The sequence below is a fragment of the Notechis scutatus genome, chromosome 1 (genome assembly GCF_049901735.1).
Source record: "Notechis scutatus isolate UNSWTSFEM ecotype Mainland chromosome 1, rNotScu1.2, whole genome shotgun sequence".
NCBI lineage: Eukaryota > Metazoa > Chordata > Lepidosauria > Squamata > Elapidae > Notechis > Notechis scutatus.
Genome location: NC_142009.1, coordinates 161,004,631 through 161,029,049, shown reverse-complemented (window position 1 = coordinate 161,029,049; position 24,419 = coordinate 161,004,631). Strand labels below are relative to the sequence as shown.

Genomic DNA, 24,419 nt, shown 5'->3' with positions numbered 1-24,419 from the left:
AAGTATCTAATCAGTAAAACCCCAAATCAAAATTTCATTTTTCCCACCTCAAGCACAAAGTCCAGAAGCGGTTTCCAAGACAAAACAAAAGTACTTGTAATTCCATCAGTTTTTTTAAATCATTCATCCATTGTGGGTATTGAAGCATTTCAATCCATTTTTGTGCATAAAGTAATCTTGTTGCCGTCAACATATATTACATCAAAGTTCCCAAAAAAAATTCCAAGTCTTTTTCCATTAAACCCAAAAGAAAAGTTTTGTCTTTATATTCACTTTAAGAATATTCTGTATCAGAATATGAATCCGACTCCAATTTTCTTTGCTTTATCACATGTCCACCCTAAATGATAGAAAGTCCCTTCTTTAGATTTGCATTTCCAACATTCATTTGAAATATCTTTATACATTCTTGATAGCTTATCTGGCTGTTTCAAACTAGTGCTTAATTTATATGAAACCCCCTCCCCGCCCAATAAAATAGAATGAAGGGGCAGGTTTATATCCATTTTTCTAGCATTAAGCCTTACTGAATCAAATAAATACAATTCAAATTATTACCGTGTTTCTCCAACAATACGCCCCCCCAATAGGAAGACCCAGCATGTTTTCTAGGCATAAAATGAAATTAAGCCCCTCCCCCAGTTTTAGGCCTAGTTTAAAACATGTGAAATTGGGGGGGAAGGTGGGGGGGAACTTGCCATCAGGAGTGCCCCGCGGGCAGCTACGCCTCACCATCAGCTGTTCCTAACACCATGGTGTAGCACGGAGGGCCCCCTTACCCCTCCCTTACCCGCGTCAGCAGGTGGTCGGCATCGGCGTGGATGTCTGGCAGTGTTTCAGCCGCTTCTCAGGACTCCGTAGCTTCCACGTTTCCCACCGGTGCTGGCACCTCTCTCACCAGTGCCGTCTCCAACAACAGAGTCTGAGTCTCTCCCGCTTTTGCCCCGTCCCCATAACAACAGGAAAAATAAAACATTTTGAGGTACCTGGGAGTGCCGCACGCTGCATTTTGGTTTAATCCCAAGCGGCTGGGTGGGTGTGAGAAGAGCCGAGCAAGTGTCTCTGCTACTGCTACCCTTGGTGCTCCAGCCTTGGGCTCTGAAAGTTTGTAAAAGTCCTGGTGCGCAGCCTGTTCCTGCATTCCAAGTGCCCAGGCCAAGCTGCAGCTGTCCCTTTCTCGCCAGCGCCATCTCCAATAACAGCGGTAGCAGCGGTGGGAACCGTGGAAGCGTTTCAGCTGCTTCTCGGGTGGGGGAGCCGCCTCCGTAACTTCCACAGTTTCCGCCGCTGCTGTATTGCCCTATTTTTTTCTACCAGTTACTGATATTTTTGTTTGGTTATTTCAGGTATTAGCAATGCTGAAGCCCGTCAACCAGGAAAAGCACCTAATTTCAGTGTGAACTGGACAGTTGGGGATGCTGGGCTGGAAGTCATTAATGCTACAACAGGCAAGGATGAGCTTGGTCGTGCATCCCGTCTTTGTAAGCATGCACTATATACTCGCTGGATGCGTGTTTATACAAAGGTAGGTTTTCAAAACAGACAGTCCAATGTTACTTTACGGCTATTGGACTTATTATCTGATTTTATCTCTGAGAGATGAATGTTTTCAAAGTATGAACTCTGATGAACATCAAATATTAATTTATTGTTGCTGCTGCTCCAAGAACAACTTGGGATATAGAACTGAGACACATTGGCTTCTTTGATAGGGAATTACTTTTTCCCCCCAGATATTGCTGAGCTAAACTTCCAGAAGCCCCAACGACACTCATCAGTTACAAGAAATGTAGATAACATGTGCAGAGCCACGATTTTCCTATCCATGGTGTAAATCCATTTTCTTATCTCCTATTTATCTCATAGAATAGGACAGGAAAAGCTTTGCTTATAGCTGCCATGAAATGATCTAGGAAAAAAGTCTACATCAAAAGTCCTCAAACTCTTTATGAAGTTTGAGCTTGTTCATCGGCTCCTAAATATTTATTGTATGAAAATAATTTCATAAATACTACTTTAACAAATAATACACCCATACTAATAGTAATACTACTACTAATAACATTGACTCCTTGGTTATACCTGTGGATCCTTGGGAGTTGATGCTGACCACTTCGGGGAACTCTAATCTTAACATATTCATTTCTAATAAGTATGGAAAGTGTTCTCCTTCTCCCATCCCTCCTCCTCCTCCTCCTTCTTACATTAGCAAAATGTAATAATATTTACAAAAATTACTAACAAAAGAAAAATATGTAGAGCATGGCTTCTAAAATTGTTTCCATCCTCTTTATCAGCAGTGGCTATTTGTAACAAACTATGTGTGTTGGGTCTATATGGGTATTTCTGTTCTTGCCCCCCCCTGTTTTCCCCCCCCCCCTGTTCATGTTTACGTACAGGACAGGCTGTATATCTCCTCTCTGGGTCATGTAGGAGGGAGGGGAGCTTAGAATGAACATTTCAGTAACATTTTGAACTGCTGTCCAGCCACCTCTCCCATAGAGTTGAATTGGCATAGTTTTTTTCTGGAATGTTTTACTTCACACCCCCTGGCCAGATTTAACCCTCTTTTGAGGTCAGGATTTTACTTGCCAGCTTCTTTTTCCCCAAACTGAATTCTGTTTTCATTCTTTGGAACGTTATCTTACGAAAGGACAGAGCCTCTGACTAACTTCTTTCTGTTATTCTATATAATTGAGAAGAATAAAAAAACAAGAATAAGTAGCAGATAAAACTTACTTAAAACAAAGAAAGTGACTACTGCAAAATATTATGAGCGCTTTAAGTATTTATTCGAAGAAACCTAATTTTAAAAATATCCATAAAAATATCTTGGGAGAAAATTATTTTCTATCTCCATTACAATGATTTACCTAGATCAAAAGCACCTGCCTCTGCATGGCTGGGCATGGTTGTAGCCTCATGGGCCTTTAGGAAAAGAATGGGCTGCGAGATGAAATGCACTTCCCTTTCATCCTGCTGAGTGTAATTCAAATAACCTTTGGGGGGTTGCTCTGCTTTCAACAGCTCTCACTAAAGGGGAATGAACCATGAAACAGACATGAATAATTGATTGGGAAAGGATGGGATTGTTTTAAGTCCAAATGGTTTTTCTGTTAGCAAGATTCTGTGTTCACTTGCTATTTATTTGTGGAGTTGAAAGCATTGCAGTGTAATATTGGAATTACAAAATAGGAGGAAGGACATGGGGTATTTGGTGTCGATTTAGAGATTGATTCTAATGGAAAATTTTATTTAAAAAAAACAACCCACATCAGTTCATTGGGTTTCAATTTACAAGAATTTAGAGCAATCAAGATGATGCTTTCATAAACATCTCTTTTTTCTCTCTCTTTGATTTATCCAGCTTCCTGCCAGTCTTCATTCAAAAGTCAATAAGCCAAATATCTATCATGAAACAAAACAGGTAGCTGCGGAATATCAAACTGCCAAAGAGTGTTTGTTTAAGGCATTTCTGAAGGCTGGCCTTGGGGCCTGGGTGGAGAAGCCTATAGAGCAAGATCAGTTTTCCCTGGTTGTCTGAATGATGGTTTGCACTTCGTGGGACTCTGATGAATGGTCCAGTTTCTGTATCAACATTTCATCTGTTCATCTATAACAGCAGCTTTTTAACTTTTGTGATTTGGGGAACTAACTTGTGATTAATTAGTTTTGGTTTTGTTGAGTTAATTCAAACTAAGGAAAAACTGATAATATAGTAACTAGTTTGGAATCAAAACAAAATTATTTGATTACTATCTCAAGACTAACTTTTCAGGAAAAAAAAACTTGGTGCAATTTTTTCAATAATTCATCCACACTTTTTAACAATTATTTTAATGTCAGATGCATATGTAATGCACGTGGGATAGGATTTTTACATGCCACTCAAGTATGTACTTTTACTTTGTGTTCTATTTTCAGAGCCTTAGAAAAAAAAAGAAAAATTATGCACATTTAGAGTTTTATTTTTAAATTGATCAATATCATAGCAATGATAGAAATTATAAAACTGGACTGGTGTTTAGACAGTTTTTCCTGCTTCTGTCCCCACCCTTAAAACACAGCTGCTGAAAATCTTTGTCTTTGCTGTGTGTATGTGATAGTTTTTAACATGCTACTTTCTATTCCATTTTAAAATACTTGTCTTCAATTAGCATTTATATACATTGTGACGTTATTGGTTTTTACCATTGTAAACTGGAAACTGTTTGTAAACTAATACAGTATAGACTTCAGCTTAGATATAGGTGGTTCTTCGTTTCACAGGAACCTTCTAAATTACCACAGTAACATTTATCAATGTGGTGGCCATTTCAGAATACTTTTTCCTTTGTGAGAAACCTGCTGATTTGCCAAAAACCTACTGCACATGCGCACCACAACAGTTAAACAAGTGAAAGGTTATTCTAAGTTAAATTATATGCTCTTTAAAGATTTAACTTATTTTCAGCCAAATTGTATATAACTATGAAGTTATGCTGCCTGTGACTGTAAACATGTGGATATAAAACTACCTATCCAGATTATTCTGCAATGTAGTTTTGTTTGAGCTAATATAATAGGAATAAACGTTGAACACCTATTTATTTATGAAGTACCCAATCCATAAGCATGTTTGTATGTGTCTGGATCTCTGAAAGACAGCAATATTTGCAGAGGGAATAGTACATATGCTGAGCATAGGTCTTCAGATTCCCTAGAGGATCCTCTGCTTAACAATCAGGGTGAGTGTGCTGCACTGACTATTAGCTGTAAAGGCTTACCCTGAAATGCAGTGTGTATATGTCCCCTGCTGAGCTAACTAATCCATCAAGCCATCTCTTTTACCCAGTTTCCGTGTTTCACACAGCATTTACTCCGTTTATTGATTGATACCTCACCTCTAGCTTTATCTCAATTAGAGGAAGTAGTTATAAACATGAAATTGTGCTAGAATTTTATTTCAGTAATAAAGAAATCTAACTTTAGAGCTAAAACAAAATTAATAGCAATGAAATAAACATTAGAGTTTGGTCCTTTCAATTCCATTCTGGCAAAGTATGTTATGTAGATTTAGCACTGTTAATTCTGACTGTTCTTCAGTTTGAAAAGAAATAATGGTAACATGTTTTGTTAAATAAATGCCAGGAATTTCGGGTGATATTCATATTGAAGATTTCACATCAGCTATAGGTATTTTTCAATGTCTGTGTAAGGAGATGTAATAGAAATAATAGCTAGCATCTTGTTTCTATGTAGAGCCTGGATATAACTATCTACAGTACATTGTATTGTGTTGATAGCAAAGACCACGGAAGGGTATATGCATGTCCATGAAAGCCTTATTCTCAAGACAAGGGCCATCTCCATTCTGGTATAGAACTGTGGACAAGGAAATCACAGAATGAGATCTGAACTCTGTGGGAATTTGGGCAGGCATAGGGAAGGATTCTAGACTCCATGGTCATCTCTTCCTCCCATGAGTATATCCACTCTTCCTCCTCTAACAGTCGTCTATGTAATGTATCTGTATGTGTTCCTTTGGTCCTTGCTCAGTCCTAACAAATTTCACTGAGTCCACCCAGTCATGAGCTCCTCACCATGGCTCCTGTGTCTTCCTCAAGCAAACTAATAGCAAATGAATGGTTGGTGGGCAGCACTAGCAACTAATGATGCAATTTATAGATGTTGCAAGAAGTCTGCAGACAACACTGATCTCCGGCGAAACAATGGAGAGGCCTCTCCATTGAGACTGTAAAAACATCATGCAAAGTGGAGAACCATGTGGCATCTCCATCAGCAGCCAAGTGAATTGCTCCAGAAGCCATTTGCTGCAGAGAACCACATGAAGCTTCATGGCTGAGATGATCTGTCAAAATCCATCATGTCTTATTATGAACAAGAAAAAAAACAAATACAGGTATTTTGCACAGATGACAAAACAAATGAAAACAGATGAAAAAAAAACTAATACAGGTATTTTGCACAGATGACCTAACTCTAACCTTAAATAAACATACTTTAGGCATGTACAAAGTCCACCCCTCATTTAACTACATGCATAAAGTAACCAAACATGGCAAAAACTAGATATGCAAAAACCTTCTGCAACTATTAAAATCTGATCTCTAATTGTTAGTTGCAGATATAAAAAACTGCAGATAACAAGAACCGCTTTTTTAAAAGGAAAAATTGTTCACTTAAAAAAACTAATAGGCACAATAGTGATACATATTTATGTTGATGAGGCCCTACAGATTTTAGTCTCCAAGAGCAAATCATTTATGTAGCACATTTAAATGACAATGACAGAATTGTAACTTGAATTAAATAGGCAATAGCTACATTCACATGCTGAAAAGTTCATCCCATAAATATTTACCCTGCAATATACTCCATTATTGATGATCAAAGCCAAATTATGAACAATTGGAAAGTAAACTAGATGATAGATAGGATTGCCAACTTTCTCAACATGATACATTTTGCTATCTGAGCCAGATCTGGAAACATGCCTAGGACCTTCTGCCTCAAGGTTGGTGTCCAGAGGGTCTGGCTGATGACACTGATTTGATCAACCTATATTTTGAAACCAACTGAGCACAATATCAGTTGTGTTAATCTTTTGAAAAAGCTAACAAGGAAAAGTGTTGGGGTTTTTTGACAACTGATTAAACAGCACAATAAAAAGCAAGATTACAGGTAATCCTTGACTTACAACCACAATTGAGTCCAATATTTGCATTGCTAAGTGAGAAATTTGTTAAGTGGGTTTTGCTCTATTTTACGACCATTCTTGCTGCAGTTGTTAAGTGAATAAGTTAGCAGTTGATAAGTTAGTAACCTGATTGTTAAGTGAATGGCTTCCTCATGGACTTTGCTTGTCAGAAGGTCACAAAGGTGATCACATGACCCTTGGACACTGCAACCATCATAAATATGAGTCAGTTGCCAAGCGTCTGAATTTTGATCACATGATCATAGGGATGCTGCAAAGGTAATTGTGAAAAATAATCATTAAGCCATTTTTCAGTGCCGTTGTAACTTTGGTCACTAAATGGACTGTTGTAACTCGAAGGCTACCCGTACTGGCTTGTTCTCCATAATTGATTGGCAACCCTGATTGTGAATCATCCTGATATTCCCAATAATGCTTTTTGTGTACAAGAGTAATTAAAATATACTATAAATTCTCTGCGATTTCTGGCTTGAAACAGACTGTTGTTTAAGTTTTAGAGTGGCCCAATTTGGACAAAAAACCAGAACGTTGTTTATTGCTGTACAAGTGAACAAGTGTGGGGCTAGCATTCCTTTATCTTCTACAAACCTGTAGCTGGGTTAAAAGAAGTAGATGGTTCTGATTTGTCAAGATTTATTGTTATGTCTAAATGGGTGTGGGAGGGAGGGAAAGCCCAGTTAAAGTCTGACTGTTATATAAAAAAACTCATTTAAACTGACCAGAGTTTACCTTATTTGAATTTCACAACTAATTCTCATTTGTTTTTGGTTTATTTTAAATTAAATAAAGGTTCTTCAGAGAAGGAAAAGTCAGTCCATCCAGGGTTGCTTTCAGTTAATTTTCTTAACCACTGAATTTGTCCAAGATGAGGAATATTTGTTGCTTTGTTTTCTCTCCCCCACCTCATTTCTCTGTCTCAGAAAGCTGCATTGTCATTAGCAATAAAATTTTAAAGGGGGAAGCTTGTTGTGTAATGCCTATGACTGATTTTATAACCCCTGTAGCAAATAACCTTCTTGGGTAAATCCAAATAAAATTACAGGATAGAAAATTGTCCAAAATAGCACAAACATCTTTAATATTATTATTAACTGTGTTACATAACAGTTATTAAGCATGCTGATATAGCTGTTTTGCTGTTCTCATTTTATTTTGAGGGAACGCAAAATCTTTGCCAAAATTTTTGTCATTTCTTTGTGTCTGTGTGAATTATATTATGGTATAGTTTTTGTTAAACCATTTGCTCATTTTGAATTAGCAAAAGTGTTATTAACATGATATGATTCCTTATTACAAAAAGCTTAAGTCATGCTGTAACTATGAGCTCCAATGGTTGCTGATGTGAGCATTTCACCACATAAAGGAAATTCCAGTTGCGAATGGTCCACTTTTGTATTAATGTTTCTCTGTGATTGACAGGATAACAAAGTGTTTTCACATGATAGGCAAGAGAGAGTTAATTTCCTTTTATGCTGCAAACAATTAGCTGTTTTCCTTGCAAAATGGATTATTAGAAATGCCTTTTTAATGATATTGTGATTTAATTGCAATGGAGGTTTATTTTTGCTTTGTTAAATATGAGAAATTTCATTTCCACACCTATAGATACCTTTTCAGATGCGAGAGAGATATGTGATTTAAATCCAAAGGGTTAAATGAAGTGAGTTCACAAATAAAATGAACAAAACTGTTGTTTGAAAATGTGTGTTGTACTTTAAATACAAAGATTGGTTTATAAAGTTTGCAGGAAAATTAAATGCAGTACTAATGATTAAAGAAAATAAAAGTTCCTTCAATGCAAAAGTTGTTAATAGATTGCTGGCCCAGTATGGATTGTATCTCACAAGGACTGGCAAATTTGGCTAAAATGTACTAAACTGAATCCTGTAGCGGCTGGAAATGAAAAGGTCTGTAAGCTGGCAAGACCAAGGAATGGAGATGAGAATGATATTTTGAATGCTGGTCTGTGGTAATCACAGAATCTTAAAACAGAGAAAATACTCAGCCTGAGTTACATAGTACCAAGTTAATTAACACAACTCTTATATCTGGATGGAATTGCCTGGGATAAACTTTCAGATATTCCCGCACCCCCACCCCTGCAGTTTCCATATTAGGATGTATTAAACCTCTCAGTGAACATTCAGGGGAAAAACAACTGTTTGAATTGTCAACACACAACTGTTCAGAATATGAAAAATAATAGAAGAATGATCTTGAACAAAAAACTGGACTTAATAGATTTAACAGAGGTTTATTGGGTGAATTCCTATGACAATTGAAAGTTATAATTTGCTTAAAAAGAACAAGAATAATGAAAATAAGATGTTGTTCTGTATGATAAAATTATTCACAACTGACCTTGACAATATTGTAGACAACTTCTTAGTTAATAAAAAGAATTGTCGTTTTGGTTTCTACAAGTTTCAATTTTTTTCTATGAGCATTTAATCAACCAATAATAGCAAATTGGAGACCTCTGTTGACAGATTTTTTAATGATAAGAGACTTTGGTTCAACCTGCCAAATAGCTGCAGAAACATGGCAGCATTATTTCCAGAGTATCTTTACAATTAAATAATTAGATAATCCAATTGCGAGTTATTAAAATGCTCTTTCTAACTGGCCATCTGCATTTACAGCTGAGGTTAATGAGATTATTTCAGTTAAAACTTGGAAAAGTCCCAGAATTACTGAGGAGAACAAAGATTGGCAATCATTTTATTTACATGCATTAAGAGTTCGGCATGTTTTCTGCTGGAACCAGAACCATGCCACTGTTATCCCCTTCTAGTATACAGAAAAAAATGGATTCTGCCAACTCTAGACTCATCAGCCTGCTTACTACAAGTTATACACCAAATATCTCCAGCCAAAAGTACAATACGGGATTGAAAGTGCGAATGTTCTAGTTGAGGAATAGACTGACTTTAGTGTGGACCACCCAGCATTAGACTGCTATCTGATCCTTCATCATTTACCTGAAAAATTCTCTTCCTACCTGAGATATTCTCTTTACAGCCTTCATTGATTTCAAATCAACTTTTGATTTGAACCTATGGGAAAAACTAAAGTGTCTCTAATACCTGTTAGATGCTATCCTTGAGAATGTCTTTCTAGAGCTATTTCCACACAGACAGTTGAGGCAGGGTGCATTTTAATCCCCTTGGTTTTCAATTTGTATATTAAATCAATAATCCAGGGCCTCTCAGTTCCTAACCATTACCTTGTTAATCTGCCCTTTGAATTAGTAAACAGTTTTACCAGCTGTTCTGCATGGACATGATGTTGTAATCATATATATTTCCCAATGTGAAATGAGATGGGCACTAAAGGTTTTTGTCTCTTTGTGCCTTAAAGAAAAATGTGTTATAAACCATCAGAAAAAAAATGAAATTTTAGTATTTGCACAAAATAATTACGAAATTTATAAGTGTTTGTCAAGCAGATGCATATCAAAACTATCTCAGTGTGTTTCCAGGCTTCAGTATCCTTCACTTTTCTTTTATAGATAGTATTGATCAGCATAGAGTTCTTCAGCTCTCCTGAGATTTTGCCATTCAAAGGGATTTTCATTTCATCTCTACAGTGTTCCATCCTTTGAAGTCAATGTCATATCCCAGCTTCTCTTGGGCGTACACCGCCTTTTGTTTGTTTGTTTTACAAAACTTGATATCCCTAAATTAGCAGAGTTTAAACTTCTTAGAGCTAGTCTGGCTCCACTCCTTAGAACTCTTGTTGGAGAGTAATTAGGCTTTGAAACACAACTAAGCAGCAAATCTGGGATGCTGATCTTCAGATCAATCTAACCTATAGTTTGTGAGGTCCCCCACCCCACCAAAATTGTTATGCACCAGTGTCCTATCTTTCTTCCAATATCGTTTTGTTTCAACAAGCCAAGTTGGATGTATTGCCTTTAGCTGTTTTGCTGGAACTTTACAAAATCTCTTCTGTCAATGCATATGGCCTTGTGGGGGGTGGGGGGTCTCAGGAGCGTCTCAGCTACGGTATGCTGTTTTCTCTGCTGTTCTGTTTACAGAGAATCTTGAATATATTTTTTTTCATGCCATCCTGATGAAATTTCCAGATGGCTTACATTGCTCCTTGTATGCAGCCAGGATTCATATCTACCCACCAGGATTGCTGAATTTTTTTTCGAGCTAGAAACTAGGAGACTGCAAGTTCTAGTTCCTCCTTAGGCATGAAAGCCAGCTGGATGACCTTGGGCCAGTCACTATCTCTCAGCCCTAGAAAGGAGGCAATGGCAAACCACTTCTGAACTTCGCTAAAAAAAAAAACATGTAGGACCTTATCCAGGCAATCTCTAAGAATCAGACACAATCGAACAGTGAGGGGGGGGGGGATTTCTGATCTATGGCCATAATAAATATTTGGATTTGTCTTCTATATCCCATTTTCCCAAACTTCCCCCAGGTCCTCCCTCCAGTGATCTTCATCTCACTCTCACCTTTACAACCCATTTAGGCACAAGTTAATATAATAACATTAAATTCTCTGAATCTTCTAGTTTAGAGGAATCTGTTTATCTCTAGTTCTTCTCTTTCAGAGCCCTCTTGACATTCTATTAAAGTCTGCACAACATCTTATATAGTCTATTTTGTGTGTTGTGTGTGTGTGTGTGTAATATTAATTTCCCAATGAATATGAAACAATATTAATTACGTAACAGCTAACTATCTGGTAAATCCCAAATGCAAAATATTATTTTACTTGTTCTATCAATTATTTAAATCTTGAAGGTTCTTCTCTATTTGTTCTTTATAAGATTTATACATGTTATACTGATTGCTTTTCTGTTATCTATATATCTATATATTTATCAGATATGTGCAATAGTTTTATTTTTGGAGATACTATTTCTGATTTTATAATTATTTGATTAATAATTATTTGATTTGATTAGTTCTTTACAAAGTATTCTTTAGTTTTATAAGATTTTATTATCATTTGAAGCATAGAAATATCCTCCCTTGTGGTTGAAATAAAAGTAGTTTAACGGAAATCTCAATTTATACCATTTTTATCATTCTTCTATCAAAAACTTGAGGTTTTTTTTTTCTTTGTAGCATGACTGAACAAATTATCTTGAAAAAGTTATACTTTAATTTATCCTTCCAGCACAAAAATGTTTCTGCAAAATTCTGCCTCTCATCCAAGCATTTACAAATACAACTACTATATTCCTTAGTTCTTGATATCTGATTGAACCTAGGAATAAAAACACTATACTGTCCATATTTAACTGAAACTTTAAATCTGATAGATAGTGATTAAATACCACTAGTCTGGGCAGCCTAAATTTGAAAAGACAATTCTTTTATTTGTTTATTAACCTCTTCAAGCATACCTACCAAGTCCTATTGGATAGCGTTTGTTGACACATGCAATTCAGTCTTTAGTTCTTCTTTGAGTTGCTTAATTAGATTTCCTATCAAACCAATTTCAAAGTTTCATCCTGAATGTTTCATTTTCACACATTCTGTTAAAGCATCCTTGTCCACTGTTGCCTTGGTTCATAGTGACCAGAATAGATTTTAACTCAGTCCAAGGCTTTAAAGATATCTGACCTGTTAGACATAATAAGATCAGAAAAAAAAGGGAGAAGGGACTGCCCTACTACCCATTGACAGGACACTACAAAAGTCTATTTGATTGGTCCATGACCATGGTAGATCTGAAGGAGGCAATGCGAGACAGAATGGCAGGGAGAAGGTTGATCCATAGAGTGGCCGAGGGTTGGACGGACATGATTGAATAGCTGACAACAACAACAACAACAACAAACAACAACAGGCAAAATTCCTTATTCCAGTTGTATCAGAGACAGTATCATCACTGCTGATATTGGTCTGTGCATGCATATTTATGTATATACATTTTTAAACATTAGTGCCCTGGCTTATTAGTTATATGCATTTCCATTCAAATGCTTGCAAGATAACATTTGCTATATTTCCACTCAGCAGTTCTGAATAGTTTAAAAGGATATGTTAAACTTTAGCCACATGAATAATATTTAGGATAAAAACAGGAACAATTGCAAATATCAATTCTAAGATAATGGCTGCACATTTGGAATCAAAGTAACCATCAATCCACACAATCAACTTCTCAAAAATCAACAAACTATTGCTGAAAACGTTTTTATACAAATTGTTTTATTACAGATGTTTAATTTTTAAAAGGTCCACTGTGAAAGATTTAGCAAGAGGGCCTATATTTAAAAGTATTTTAATATAATTTTTATACAACCTCTTTTACATATGATTTTTTTTTTGAATTATCAGCATATTTTTATAAAAACCCAATATAAGCATGTGAGTTTATTAACTAAAAGATTCACCAAGTCATAAGGCTGTATATATATATTAAAATCAAGTCATTCAGTGTATTAGTGCTTTAAAACCCTGAAAATATTAAATCCATAAAGAAGAAGCTGAAGGCCTGAATATTACTGTAGTAATCACATGGTGGTTGATTAGGTTTTTTTTCCCTAGCCAATCTGATCACTATTTAAGAGAATTAATAATTTCTCATAGCTCCTCTGAGAGTGGATACAAAGAAAAATATATTATAATTAAAGATTGTTCAATGCTTCATTTGCAGAATGGCTAATATATAAATATTCACGGATCGGTTTGCGTCCATCCTGAATTCCCTAAGAAGGCAGACTAGAAAGGGCCACGTAGTACCACAGAGCAGAAACCTTCAATCCCTCAGCCAGAACTCTGCTTTCTTCAATCCAGTTCTTTGAATGTAATGCAAGAGGAAACATTGGCATGTTGCTGTGTCATATTGCTCTTCAACAATATTTTGGGTCCAGAAATCCTGTGTCTGTGGGGTAATTTGTCTAACAATTATCCTAACTATGATAGAACCCCATATATATATCTATAAAGCATACATATGGAAAAAAGGGAGTTATGGCAGAACTGGATCCTTCTCTTTTTCCTGCCACTTGCGAATTTAGAGCCAGGTTTCAGTGCATCACATTGACATACAAAAATCAGGTTTCTTCAAGAGCGCCATTTGAAGCATTGTCTCCACTTTATCTTTATCCTCTTCAGCAAACAAAAGCCAAAAAAGTAGAGAATCCAGTCAGGCAGATTCCTGTATGGCACTTGATGGCTTTATACCTGGTAACAATGAGGTACATAGGAATATATGCCTAAGCTTCACTGCTGTTAACAAAATAGCACCATATTGTGAAATTGGGTACAATAGGGCAGTCATTATGTTCTTTTCATACAAACTTGGCAGCGGCTAATATTTGAGTGCAGTTCTCCGGCCTTCAGTGTGGAAGATGAAGGTTTCCTGAAAATTGAAAACAAAAATCACTATCAGTGAGGAAAAGGCCAAAGGCAAGGTGAGATTTGTTGTTGCAGCCCAGACTTATTCTGTGATCATTTCCACACTCTCTTTTTCCATGGGCCAGTTGCTTGGAGCTGAGAAGAATTGAAGTCAAAACCACTAGGAGACTGTGTGATTGCTTACTTTTGCCTTTGAATGCATAATGCTCCTAATTTTGGAGAATCTTTGGGCCATGCTCAGTTTGGCAGACTGAGGCTACAATTCTATATCCAGCTACCATTGAGTTTCGCATTTATTTACAGGTAATTCTCAAGATTATCACAGCATTAAGGACTGGGATTGCTCTCTCTAAGCGATAAAGTGTGACACCACATGCCTGCATCATTTAGCAACAAAAATCCAGTACTGCCAGTTGTTTTCATAACCACAAAACACATGGATCAAGTGAGAAGCAGTGGGGATGCCGCAGGGGAGTGGGGGAGGACTTGGGAGGGCCAGCCAAGTCATACGCAAGTTGAGGGAGGCCAGGGGAGACCTGGGGAGGCCTGGTGCAAACCACACGTAAGCACAGGAAGGGCAAGGGTGGATGGCATGGCATATGTGAGTGCAGGAAGAGTGGGGTGGATGATAAAGCATGCACACACAAAAATCAGAGTATGGATGACATGATGCAATTGTAGGAAGGCCAGGTATGGATGGGAGAGTGCAAATGCAGGAATGCTGGTGTGTAAATGCCAAGTGTTGAGTGCAATTGGACAATGCAGTACAAGTGCAGGTATGCCAGACTGATTTGTGACATTTTCTGCTGGCTTCCTCATTGAACTTACATGTGGGAAGCTGACAGGGGAGGTCATATATGATGTTCATATATGCTGCAGTACGCTACAACCATTTTAAATGCAAGCTGGTGCTACTGTAAGTGTCCAAATCCGAATTACGCGATCATAGGGATACTGCAATGGTCAGAATTTAGAATTGGTCATAAGTGCTGCTTGTTCAGCAGTGTCATCACTTCAAACGTGCACTGAATGAATGGTTGGTAAGAGAGGACTCCTTGTAATTAACTTGATTTATACGATTGTTCATATCACTAAAGTGACTGAGAGGCATGATTGATTTTCCAAGTTGATATAAAGAAGTTGGGATTATTAGAAGGGTCAAATCAAATGAGCTTTGTTCCTTAACCAGATGGAAAGCAAAATCCCAAGTTATAGGAACTGCCTACAAACATAGTGGCCTGATATTTTGCTGGCAGAAATTACAGTGTCAACTCGCTCAAATTAGCTCCTATACTCAAACATAGTGGCCTGATATTTTGCTGGCAGAAATTACAGTGTCAACTCGCTCAAATTAGCTCCTATACTCTGTATATTCCTGGTAAGCAAGTGAAACAGTAGCCACATGAAGCCTGGAACAGAAAATATGTCCCAAAACAAACAGCAGAAAAGATTGAGGTGACATTCTTTTACAGAGCAGATCTCCTATTAGTGGAACATTGGCTACAACGCTCAAAACCACTCTTGATTGTCCAACTTAAAATTGGCCATTAGCCACTGTAATACTGGGACAGATAAAATCATAAGGAAACAAACAAATAACAATAGATAAAACTTGCAAAGCAGCTTACTTTACTACAGCTAGTCATAATCATGTTTATTATGGAACATAGGTAAAAAACATCCCCTATCTTAGAGCAGCTAACAAAAGAAGCTTCCAACTTACTTGAACATTTCATTCCTCTCAATCGTGGCAAGCCAGAAGCTGTAGGCATTGGCGTAATAATTGCAGGTGCCTTTTCCATGGCATTCAACAAAGGGTGCACTGCGGAACTCTTCAAGGCAGGAGCCCGGAGAGGCCAGTGCTTGCCCGGAACCTTCTGCCCCTGCACTGGTGTGCTATCAAGAGATATGGAGTGCATTAAATTACACGGCCAAATGCTCTTTTTGCACATAATTTTAAAGGCGTTCTAGTAAATATTTGTAGGCTATAATTTCATGGCTGTGAACAGAATCTGAAGTGCACTGATTTGTATCAATGTAAATTGAAATAGGTTGCAAAATCAAAAATATTTAATTTTTTAAAATTTAATTTAAATATTGAGTACTGAAAAATAACCTTTAGTCTGATGTTAAGCCATGATTTATATATTCAAAATGAAGAGCTGTTATATTTAACTTAATCCTACCCCTTAAAATCATGTTTAGGTTACCTTAAACAGGAGTGAGCATGTAATTGTAGTGGACTCCAAATGAAGTTAGTAAAATGTGATCACAAAACATCAATTAATTTCACTTTACACAAAATTAATCCAGAAAAACATGAGATGGTCCTTAGGCACACATATTGTACAGTTGTACTGTTGTTCATAATACAGCAGTATTGTACATAATACATATAGTTGTTTTCTGGAATATTTTATTGTCTTGGCTCTGAGATCTATGAATTTGAGGAACTGAAATACAGTGCAAGATAAAGTTAAGGAAGAAATATTTTGCTGAAGAAGACAAGGATATTGTCAAGATCTCATAGGAAAATGTCATAAAATCAATTGATTATACTAACCCTTTTTTTCTTGTATATCTTTCTAAGGTTATATTGAATTGATGGATGTTTTATTCTAAATATTAGTCTAGTTCAGTTTCTGAACTTCAGTAACTTTAAGCTACATGGAGTTCAACTCCATGCATCTTACCATGATGGTTGGGAAGTTCTGGGAGTTGAAGTCCACACATGTTGAAGTTGCTGAGGTTCAGAAATACTGATTCAAAGACATAGTTTTTGTCATAATGAAGAGCGTATTACTGAAAAATACAGTGATTGTTGTTTTTTCTGCTGTCACTTGTAATACTGACACCAAATGTTTAAACTCAATGCTGAGAAACTCACTTATATGTCTGTAGAAACAAGCATGGAAGAAACTTGTAGGATATATTAAAATTAAATCCAGATATAGTATGAAAAGAATAGACATGACCAATAACTTGCTAAAACTGAAGCGATACTTTACTGAAGCAAAATTTATAAAGTAGTTGCAAGCTGCTGAAGCTAAAATAACTTTTGACTGGACACGTTTATTAAATTTTAGGGGGAAAAATAGCGGGGAAGGAGGAAAAATGTGGTTGGTGTTTAAGCATTATCTGTCCCAGATATAATTTTAGATGGAGTATAGACAAATGATATCCATCTATTTTAAATATTGTCTTGTTTTCCACTGACCAAAAGAGTTATACACCAAATGGGAGAAAAATAGGACAATACTTGCTGTACATTTTTATTTTTTAAGTATCCCAGAGGGCTTTTTCCAATTTGGAAATTGTATCTCCTGATGTAGCAAACTGGCGGGATCTCCTTTAAAAATGTCCGCTTCTCACAGAGAGTGGATCAGTCTAACTTCCCAAAAAGCAAGACTGCTGATGGAAACATCATTATCAAGTCAAAAAGGCCTTCCAAATTTGCCATAAATCCTATCAGTTGAAGCTTTCCAAGAAGGCAACAATTTCTTCAGAACCTCTGCTGAATAACTTAAATTCTGCCATATAGCCTCCAAACTATGAGATGGAGAGGACTTGGCAGAAAATGTACAATGGATCCTTAGATTAGCTTTTCTTTCCTGACTGGGATTCTTCAGGAATCCTGAAGATTCTAATTCTAGGAGCTCTGGAAACCAAAGAACATTGACATAATGGCTTTCTGATATAGGGCAAACAAATCCAGGACTGGGCTTCTTGTTAAAAGGAATGATGTTTTGGTCCTCATTTTGATTTTTATATTGTCTGACAGCTGACAACCAGTCAACTAGATTATTGTGAGATTCCATTTTTATGGAATACAGATGTTGTGTTTTTCCATCCGTGTGAGAATCTTGTAAATTGACAAAAATATCTGGAGAACTGAAGTCAAATAAAATGATATATGTTTTCATTATATATATTTGATATATTGTATGTTTTCTTGCAATGAGTGTTTTTTTCCTTGTTTAGATGAAAATATATTCTTCCATTAGAGTTATTTATCATTGCCAAAAGGTCCTCCTTACTTATGACCACCAGAAAAACTTCATAATTTTGATCTGGAAACATCTTTTGCTAAATGTTTGTTCAAAAATCAATATCACCCTGGCATTTCAGTTCCTTTGGGGTACACTAAAAAGAAAAATCTCACTTGGGACATGGAAGCTTGAGAACTGTTGGAACAATCTAAAGACTAGGTTGTTCCAACAAATTTCTGATATTTCAAAGGATGTTATGATTATGAATTCACCGCTTGGCTGGTAGGCAATTTTTTAAAAGGAGAATTGGGTGGACTTTTAAATGATATTTCTGTTTTTTATCTTGAAGATTCAGTGTTCTGAATTTGAACTCCTTCTCCTTTAGACTGAATGAGGGCAGTAGAGGCAAGAGTTGCTATCAAATATCTAGCACTGAACCTTGAAAAATACCATAACTTTATAACCTTGGGAGTACGATCTATTCCTATAAAATATTAATGTAACATATGAATGTTATGAAAAATACTGCCTATTCAAATTTCAACATTTGGTCAGATGATCCAGGAAAATAGACTACTAGGGACTGGGATCCCTTGAAAAGCCCATCATGCTGAGAAAGCTGGAAGAGAAGAGGATCACTAGCAGCAAGATAAATGGACTCAACTACAGTGGCAATGATTGTATCTTTGGAAGACCTGAAGGGCCAGATCCTCCTGAGGTCCATCTGCATGGTTGCTGAAAGTAAACATTGAGTTGATGGCACATAATGAATCATCAAAGGAGTTAGGAAACCCATGACCCAGAGACACTGCTTTAGTAACTTGCCAAGCATCTTCATTGTTTGTCATCTCAAGTCTGCTTTGTCCTGGTGAGACTTGCAGAGACTTGCATATTTGCAACACTTCTCAGAAACCGTTATGAAGGAAAAGCCAAGGTAATTCATGACTGTCTTGAAAAAGCTCTTTCTTTTTTTAAATCAGGGAACCTGAGCTCAGTGAGGGGGAGAAGTTCCTTGCCTTCTCTTCTGTTTTAATCTTAGTTTGGCTTCTGTTGTAGGCTGCTTGTGAGCCATCTTGGATTTCCTAGGAGATGGACTTTTGGTTTGACAGAAATGGAAGGAGAGGAGAGAGATTTGCAAACTCTAATGTTCTGGATCTGGAAAGATTCAGAACATTGCATGGCACTTTTATATTTATGTCTTAGTCTTGGAAATGTGCTTGGACTTATTTCTTTCTTATTGTTGTTTTCTGCAGATACAGTGAAAGCTGAAGAAACATTATTTTTTATTGTTTATGTTGGTTTGAGATAAGGCTATTGTGACAAGCCCTAGTGGGGAGGGAGACCGACTAAGCAAAATAAAACATTAATGGAAAAAATAACTTTGATAAGGGTTTTTCTTTAGGGTAATTAGTAAGGTTTATTCTTACAACTGTTCTGCTCACTAGCCTTGGGGAGTAAGAGTGGCTTCTTTATCAGAAAGATCTCCCCCCGTTATTTCCAGTGATGTTATTCATGAATTGGAAAATACTGTCCATCAGAGTCAGAAAAATGAAAATAGTTTTGACATTAACATCTGGATTTTATATTTTCAAGTATGAGGACCAATTATAATTTGACCATCTGTATCTTCCAATAAGCTTTGAAAGCATTTGTGTTCTCTCACGTGACTTCAGAACCTAAAGCAACTTACTGTGCATATTTGCAGAATAAATCTTCCTAATTTACCCTAAAGAAAAATCCTTATCAAAGTTATTTTTTCCATTAATGTTTTATTTTGCTTAGTCGGTCTTCCTCCCCACTAGGGCTTGTCACATTAGCCTTATCTCAAACCAACATAAACAGTAATGTTTCTTCAGCTGTAGCAGCAAAAAACAACAATAAGAAAAAGAAAAAAGTCCAAGCACATTTTCAAAACTGAAATAAACATAAAAGAGCCACACAATGGTTTCTGGATTCTTCCAGATCCAGAACATTAGAGTTTGCAAATGTCTCTCTTCTTTTTCCAGCATTCCATTAAGAACTACAATCTGGGATGGAGCAGAAATGGTTGAAATACTGGCCACAATCTTCCTCTGATTTCATAACTCCTGCCTCCCCCCTTGATTTTTAATTTTCATCCATGATTTAATTTTCTTCCCTATTGAAGAACTCTTGGAAATAGAGATCTTGCCGTTCCTTGTAAACCTCCAGCTGAATTAAACTGAAGTATTCTTATATGAATTTAGCATTTTGTTCTTTTTTTTAAAAATCAACATAGTTACTTTTGCTTTGTGATGTGAACTGGAACTCAGTACATTACCATTACAAAGGAGTAACCAATCCACAGAGAGTTCCAGCCTTCTGGACATGGTGGGATTTGAACTGTTTGGCTGTGGACTGCTATCACCATAGAAGGAACCTCACACACAGCACACCTAAGAAAGGGATGACATAAGAGTTACAAGATTAGACCTTCTGACTACTAAAAGCTCAACCTCCATCCTTACAAACAAGCAACTGCAAGCGCAGCTCTGCCAGGGTACATTCAGTCTGGCTCATCCTTTTCCAACCTAGTATCCACAGCACATATCCATCCGGCATGAAAGCTGTATACCAGTGAGTTTACAATCTTTAATATGAAGCGTCTTGAGAAATAAACCATTGTACTACAAATAGAAGGCAGAAAAAAATATGAGCCATTTCTGTAATTGTTACCAGGTGACCTCATCAAAAAAATGGAGCATCCACCAGCTATCATAAAAGAAAAAAAATCTGTAATGTTTAAAAGTGAGGTCAAATTAGATCTAAATAGCTGTCCTATAAATTTCTTTAAAGAATACAATGTTATAGAAGGCTGCAGAAATGGAATGCTTACTCCTAACGGTCCAGACTACTGCAGGCAAAGGAACAACTACCTGAAATTTTTGATGGAGAAACCTTTTTCCAAAAGGAAAAAAAATATGAAGAAAATTCTCCAGAAAAGGAAGAAAACAAAGAAAGCCTCAATAGAATTTCTCATATGAAATAAGAGCAAGGTAAAAGTTTGTTCTGCATAGACAGTTTTCAGACCAAAGGATTATTAGCAGGGGTGGGCTTCAAAAATTTTAAGCAATGGGTTCTCTGCCCGGTTGCTGGGTAGGCATGGCCATGGTGGGTGTGGCCTAGTCCAGGGGTCTCCAACCTTGGCAACTTTAAGCCTGGCGGACTTCAACTCCCAGAATTCCCCAGCCAGGACTTCAACTGGGAGTTGAAGTCCGCCAGGCTTAAAGTTGCCAAGGTTGGAGACCCCTGGCCTAGTCGGCCTCCTGCACCACAGTGGGGGGGGATTTTGCCCTCCCCGGGCTCTGGAGGTTTTCCTCAAGCCTCCAGGAGGACGAAAACGGCCCTCCCCGGGTTCTCTGGAAGCCGGAAATGGGCCCATTTCTGGCCTTCCAGAACTTCTGGGAGGCCCATTTTTTGCCCTCCCCAAGCTCTGCGCGTGCCCTGCACTTACCTGCATCCAAAACGGGCTGCGTGGGGACTCCTGGGAGGGGAGGGGCAAGTTGGGCGGGGCCAGCCAGGAGTGGGATTGGGGTGGGTTCTTCGAACTGCACAGAATCTTAGCTAGGGGCTCTCCCAAACCCCTGCGAACCCCCAGCAGCGAACCCCTGACTATTAGGGCTCAAATAAATACAGGCAGTCCTCTACTTACAACCATTTGTTTAATGACCAAAGTTACAACAGCATTAAAAAGTGACATGACTGTTTTTCACACTAGCAACTACTGCACATCCTGTGGTCCCGTGATCAAAATTCTGACTCTTAGCAACTGGCATGTATTTTATGACAGTTGCTGTGTCTCAGTAACGTGGTTTTTTCCCCCAACTTCTGACAAGCAAAGTCAATGGGGAAGCCAATTCAAGTTAACAACAAGTGTTGTTAACTTAACGACTTCAAGGATTCACTTACCAACAGTGGCAAGGAAGGTCATAAAATGGGGCAAAACTCACTTAACAAGTGCATTGCTTAGCAATGGAAATTTTAGATTCGATTGTGGTCATAAGTTGAGGAGTTTTCCTTAGGAATAAAAGACAGATCTTTCTAGAGTATCGTCCTATGGAACACGTATTCAAGAGATAGAACTCCATCGTCAACAACAACTGCAAATATTGTTCAAGAATTTGAAACCCATGGCATTTTTGTACTGTTTATTGGTGATGGTTCTCATAGTGGAAGAAATGCAAAATCTGCCAATCTGATCTTCATATTAGTGAAAGATCTATTTTTTTGGACACCTGGGTCTGCCAAGAATTCCTCAGGTGACTCTAGTGCCTACCTGCTGATGAAAGGCTTGATGCTTTCTCCTGTTAGAGGAGCCATGCTCATTGGCATGGGTTCAGGGGTTGACAGCCAATAAGAATAATCGTTTCTTGAAGCAAAATTGCAGACATTGTTAATATTGCAGAATAGGAAAGGCATTGTGCTGAATTTACGTAGACAGCTTCCAGCAGAGCCTGAAAAACCAAAAGTGAAAGATTAATCCCCATCATTCCATGTAACACTGAGATTATGTAGAAAGGGACAACTGTAGCGTACAGAAGGGCTGAACAAGAAATGTTCTTCGTGTAGTGGTTGTGGCACTGAATGCATCCAGGTAGTTTTCTCAAGCTGTAGCAATAGAAATGGCCAAATCTACATTGTGTGAGTTTGTGTCCTGTGGATGCTTGCATAGCAGGTGTCATGTTATTGATGTGGCCTGGTATCTGCTAGGATTATTTCCTTCAACTTCATTGGAGGTTCAAAGTGTAAAAAGACTTATAACTTTTTCTTCTTCTGCAGAGTAAAAAGTGAGCAAAATCACACACATGCCATTCCTTGCTGAACATACAAAAGCAATGACACTCACAGGGACAGAGAAGAATAAAGGAATCTGATTCCCTCAAAGACAGCACAGAACTTATCAATGTTATGATACTTTCAACAAGTATGCATTGAAGCCTTAATGGCTCCTCTATGAATATCCCAAATACAAAATTTATCTAAGCAAATAAGAAGCCTTTTGCTCTGCTTATTAAGAGGCTGGTAGGTTTCAAGAATGCAGCGCTTCGGCCATCTTGAGGAAAGGGAATTAGAAGCTATTTTGCCCAGATGTATTTATTCTTTCTAAACTCATACGGCCTTTTGAAATAGAGCTAGCACTGATGATGTTACCTAGTTTGGGTAATGAAACACCTGAAGGAAAACAAGCAAGCTCAGAGAGCGCCCAGGACCTTTCAAAGAGAATTAGTCTTCTCTGAACATTCAGGATAAGGAATGTTAGAAGAGAAGGGCAGAATGAAAAGTTCAGAGGGCAGTAAAATGTAGAATGAAGGATAGACTTGATCTCCGTACATTATCTGAGTAAAATGCAGATAGTCCTTGACTTACAACAGTTCATTTAGTCGTTATAACCGCACTGAAAAAAGTGACTTATGACCATTTTTCAGTTAAAACTTTTGCAGCATCCCTATGATCATGTGATAAAAATTCAGAAACTTGGTAACTGACTCATGTTTATGACTGTTGCAGTGTCCCAAGCTCATGTAATTCCCTTCGATGATGACCAGCAAAGTCAATGGGGAAGCCACATCTGCTTAACAACAGGGTTACTCATTTATCAACTGCCGTGATTCACTTAACAACTGTGGCAAGTAAAGGTCGTAAAATTAGGCACAACTCACTTAACAAATGTCTCACTTAACAACAGAAAATTTGGGTTCAATTGTGCTCATAAGTCACGTGCTACCTGTAAACACCAAGAGTGTTAGAGGTGGAGAGAAAGTCCACATGGCCAAAAAAGAATGCTGTGTTGAGCTATAGCCATGAGTTTGAAGAGAGCGTCCATAAAGTTCCATAAAATCTAATTAAAAATAAAAATATCTGAACCTGGCATAAAGTAGATTCAGAAACATCACTGCCCTCAAGAAACATCATTATTTCAGATAACCTGAAAAATAAACTTTGTTCAGCTTTGATAGGCATAAAATATACTGTGCCTTGAACACTTTCTTGAACACTTACTACTCAAGATACTGTCAGAGCACCTGCCTGACTCTGAGGCTTAATGGTATCCCTTGTCTCACACTAGGGACTGCAAGTCACTGTCCAATTTTGCTGACCATCCGTTTGTTTTGGACTATTTCTGCATCAGCTTCCATTAACAAAAAGTCTACACAAACATTGACTTTTCCAAGCCTGAACTGTTTTTGCATGTAGTTTCCCTAATACAATGTTCTTTTGTGCTATTTCTTTTTCATACATGCTTTTGGGAATAATTTTCATTGATATATACATTTTTATTCTTTATTTTATACATTATGAATTTGAAAAGCATGAAGTTCACAAATATGCACAGATTACATACAGGATTGAGTAAGTTTA

General features: G+C 37.3%; 2 protein-coding genes across 6 annotated transcripts in view; one reads left to right on the top strand and one right to left on the bottom strand.

The window, feature by feature from the left end:
• The window catches only part of ADARB1 (adenosine deaminase RNA specific B1), a 74,057-nt gene extending 64,913 nt beyond the window's left edge, over nucleotides 1–9,144 (top strand). For all 5 annotated transcript variants that reach the window (XM_026679063.2, XM_026679066.2, XM_087949239.1 and 2 more), the window contains 3 exons: nucleotides 1,347–1,525; nucleotides 3,368–5,902; nucleotides 5,959–9,144. In XM_026679063.2, coding sequence (XP_026534848.1) covers nucleotides 1,347–1,525; nucleotides 3,368–3,544 — 356 coding nt within the window. In that variant the 3' untranslated portion in view covers nucleotides 3,545–5,902; nucleotides 5,959–9,144. The remainder of the gene's footprint in view (nucleotides 1–1,346; nucleotides 1,526–3,367; nucleotides 5,903–5,958) is intronic.
• Nucleotides 9,145–12,883: 3,739 nt separating this feature from the next.
• The window catches only part of COL4A1 (collagen type IV alpha 1 chain), a 117,365-nt gene continuing 105,829 nt past the window's right edge, over nucleotides 12,884–24,419 (bottom strand). Inside the window, exons 48-51 of the mRNA XM_087953225.1 lie at nucleotides 22,336–22,513; nucleotides 20,341–20,455; nucleotides 15,776–15,948; nucleotides 12,884–14,056 (exon numbers count right to left, since the gene is read on the bottom strand). Of these exons, the coding sequence (XP_087809351.1) occupies nucleotides 13,975–14,056; nucleotides 15,776–15,948; nucleotides 20,341–20,455; nucleotides 22,336–22,513 (548 nt within the window). The 3' untranslated portion in view covers nucleotides 12,884–13,974. The remainder of the gene's footprint in view (nucleotides 14,057–15,775; nucleotides 15,949–20,340; nucleotides 20,456–22,335; nucleotides 22,514–24,419) is intronic.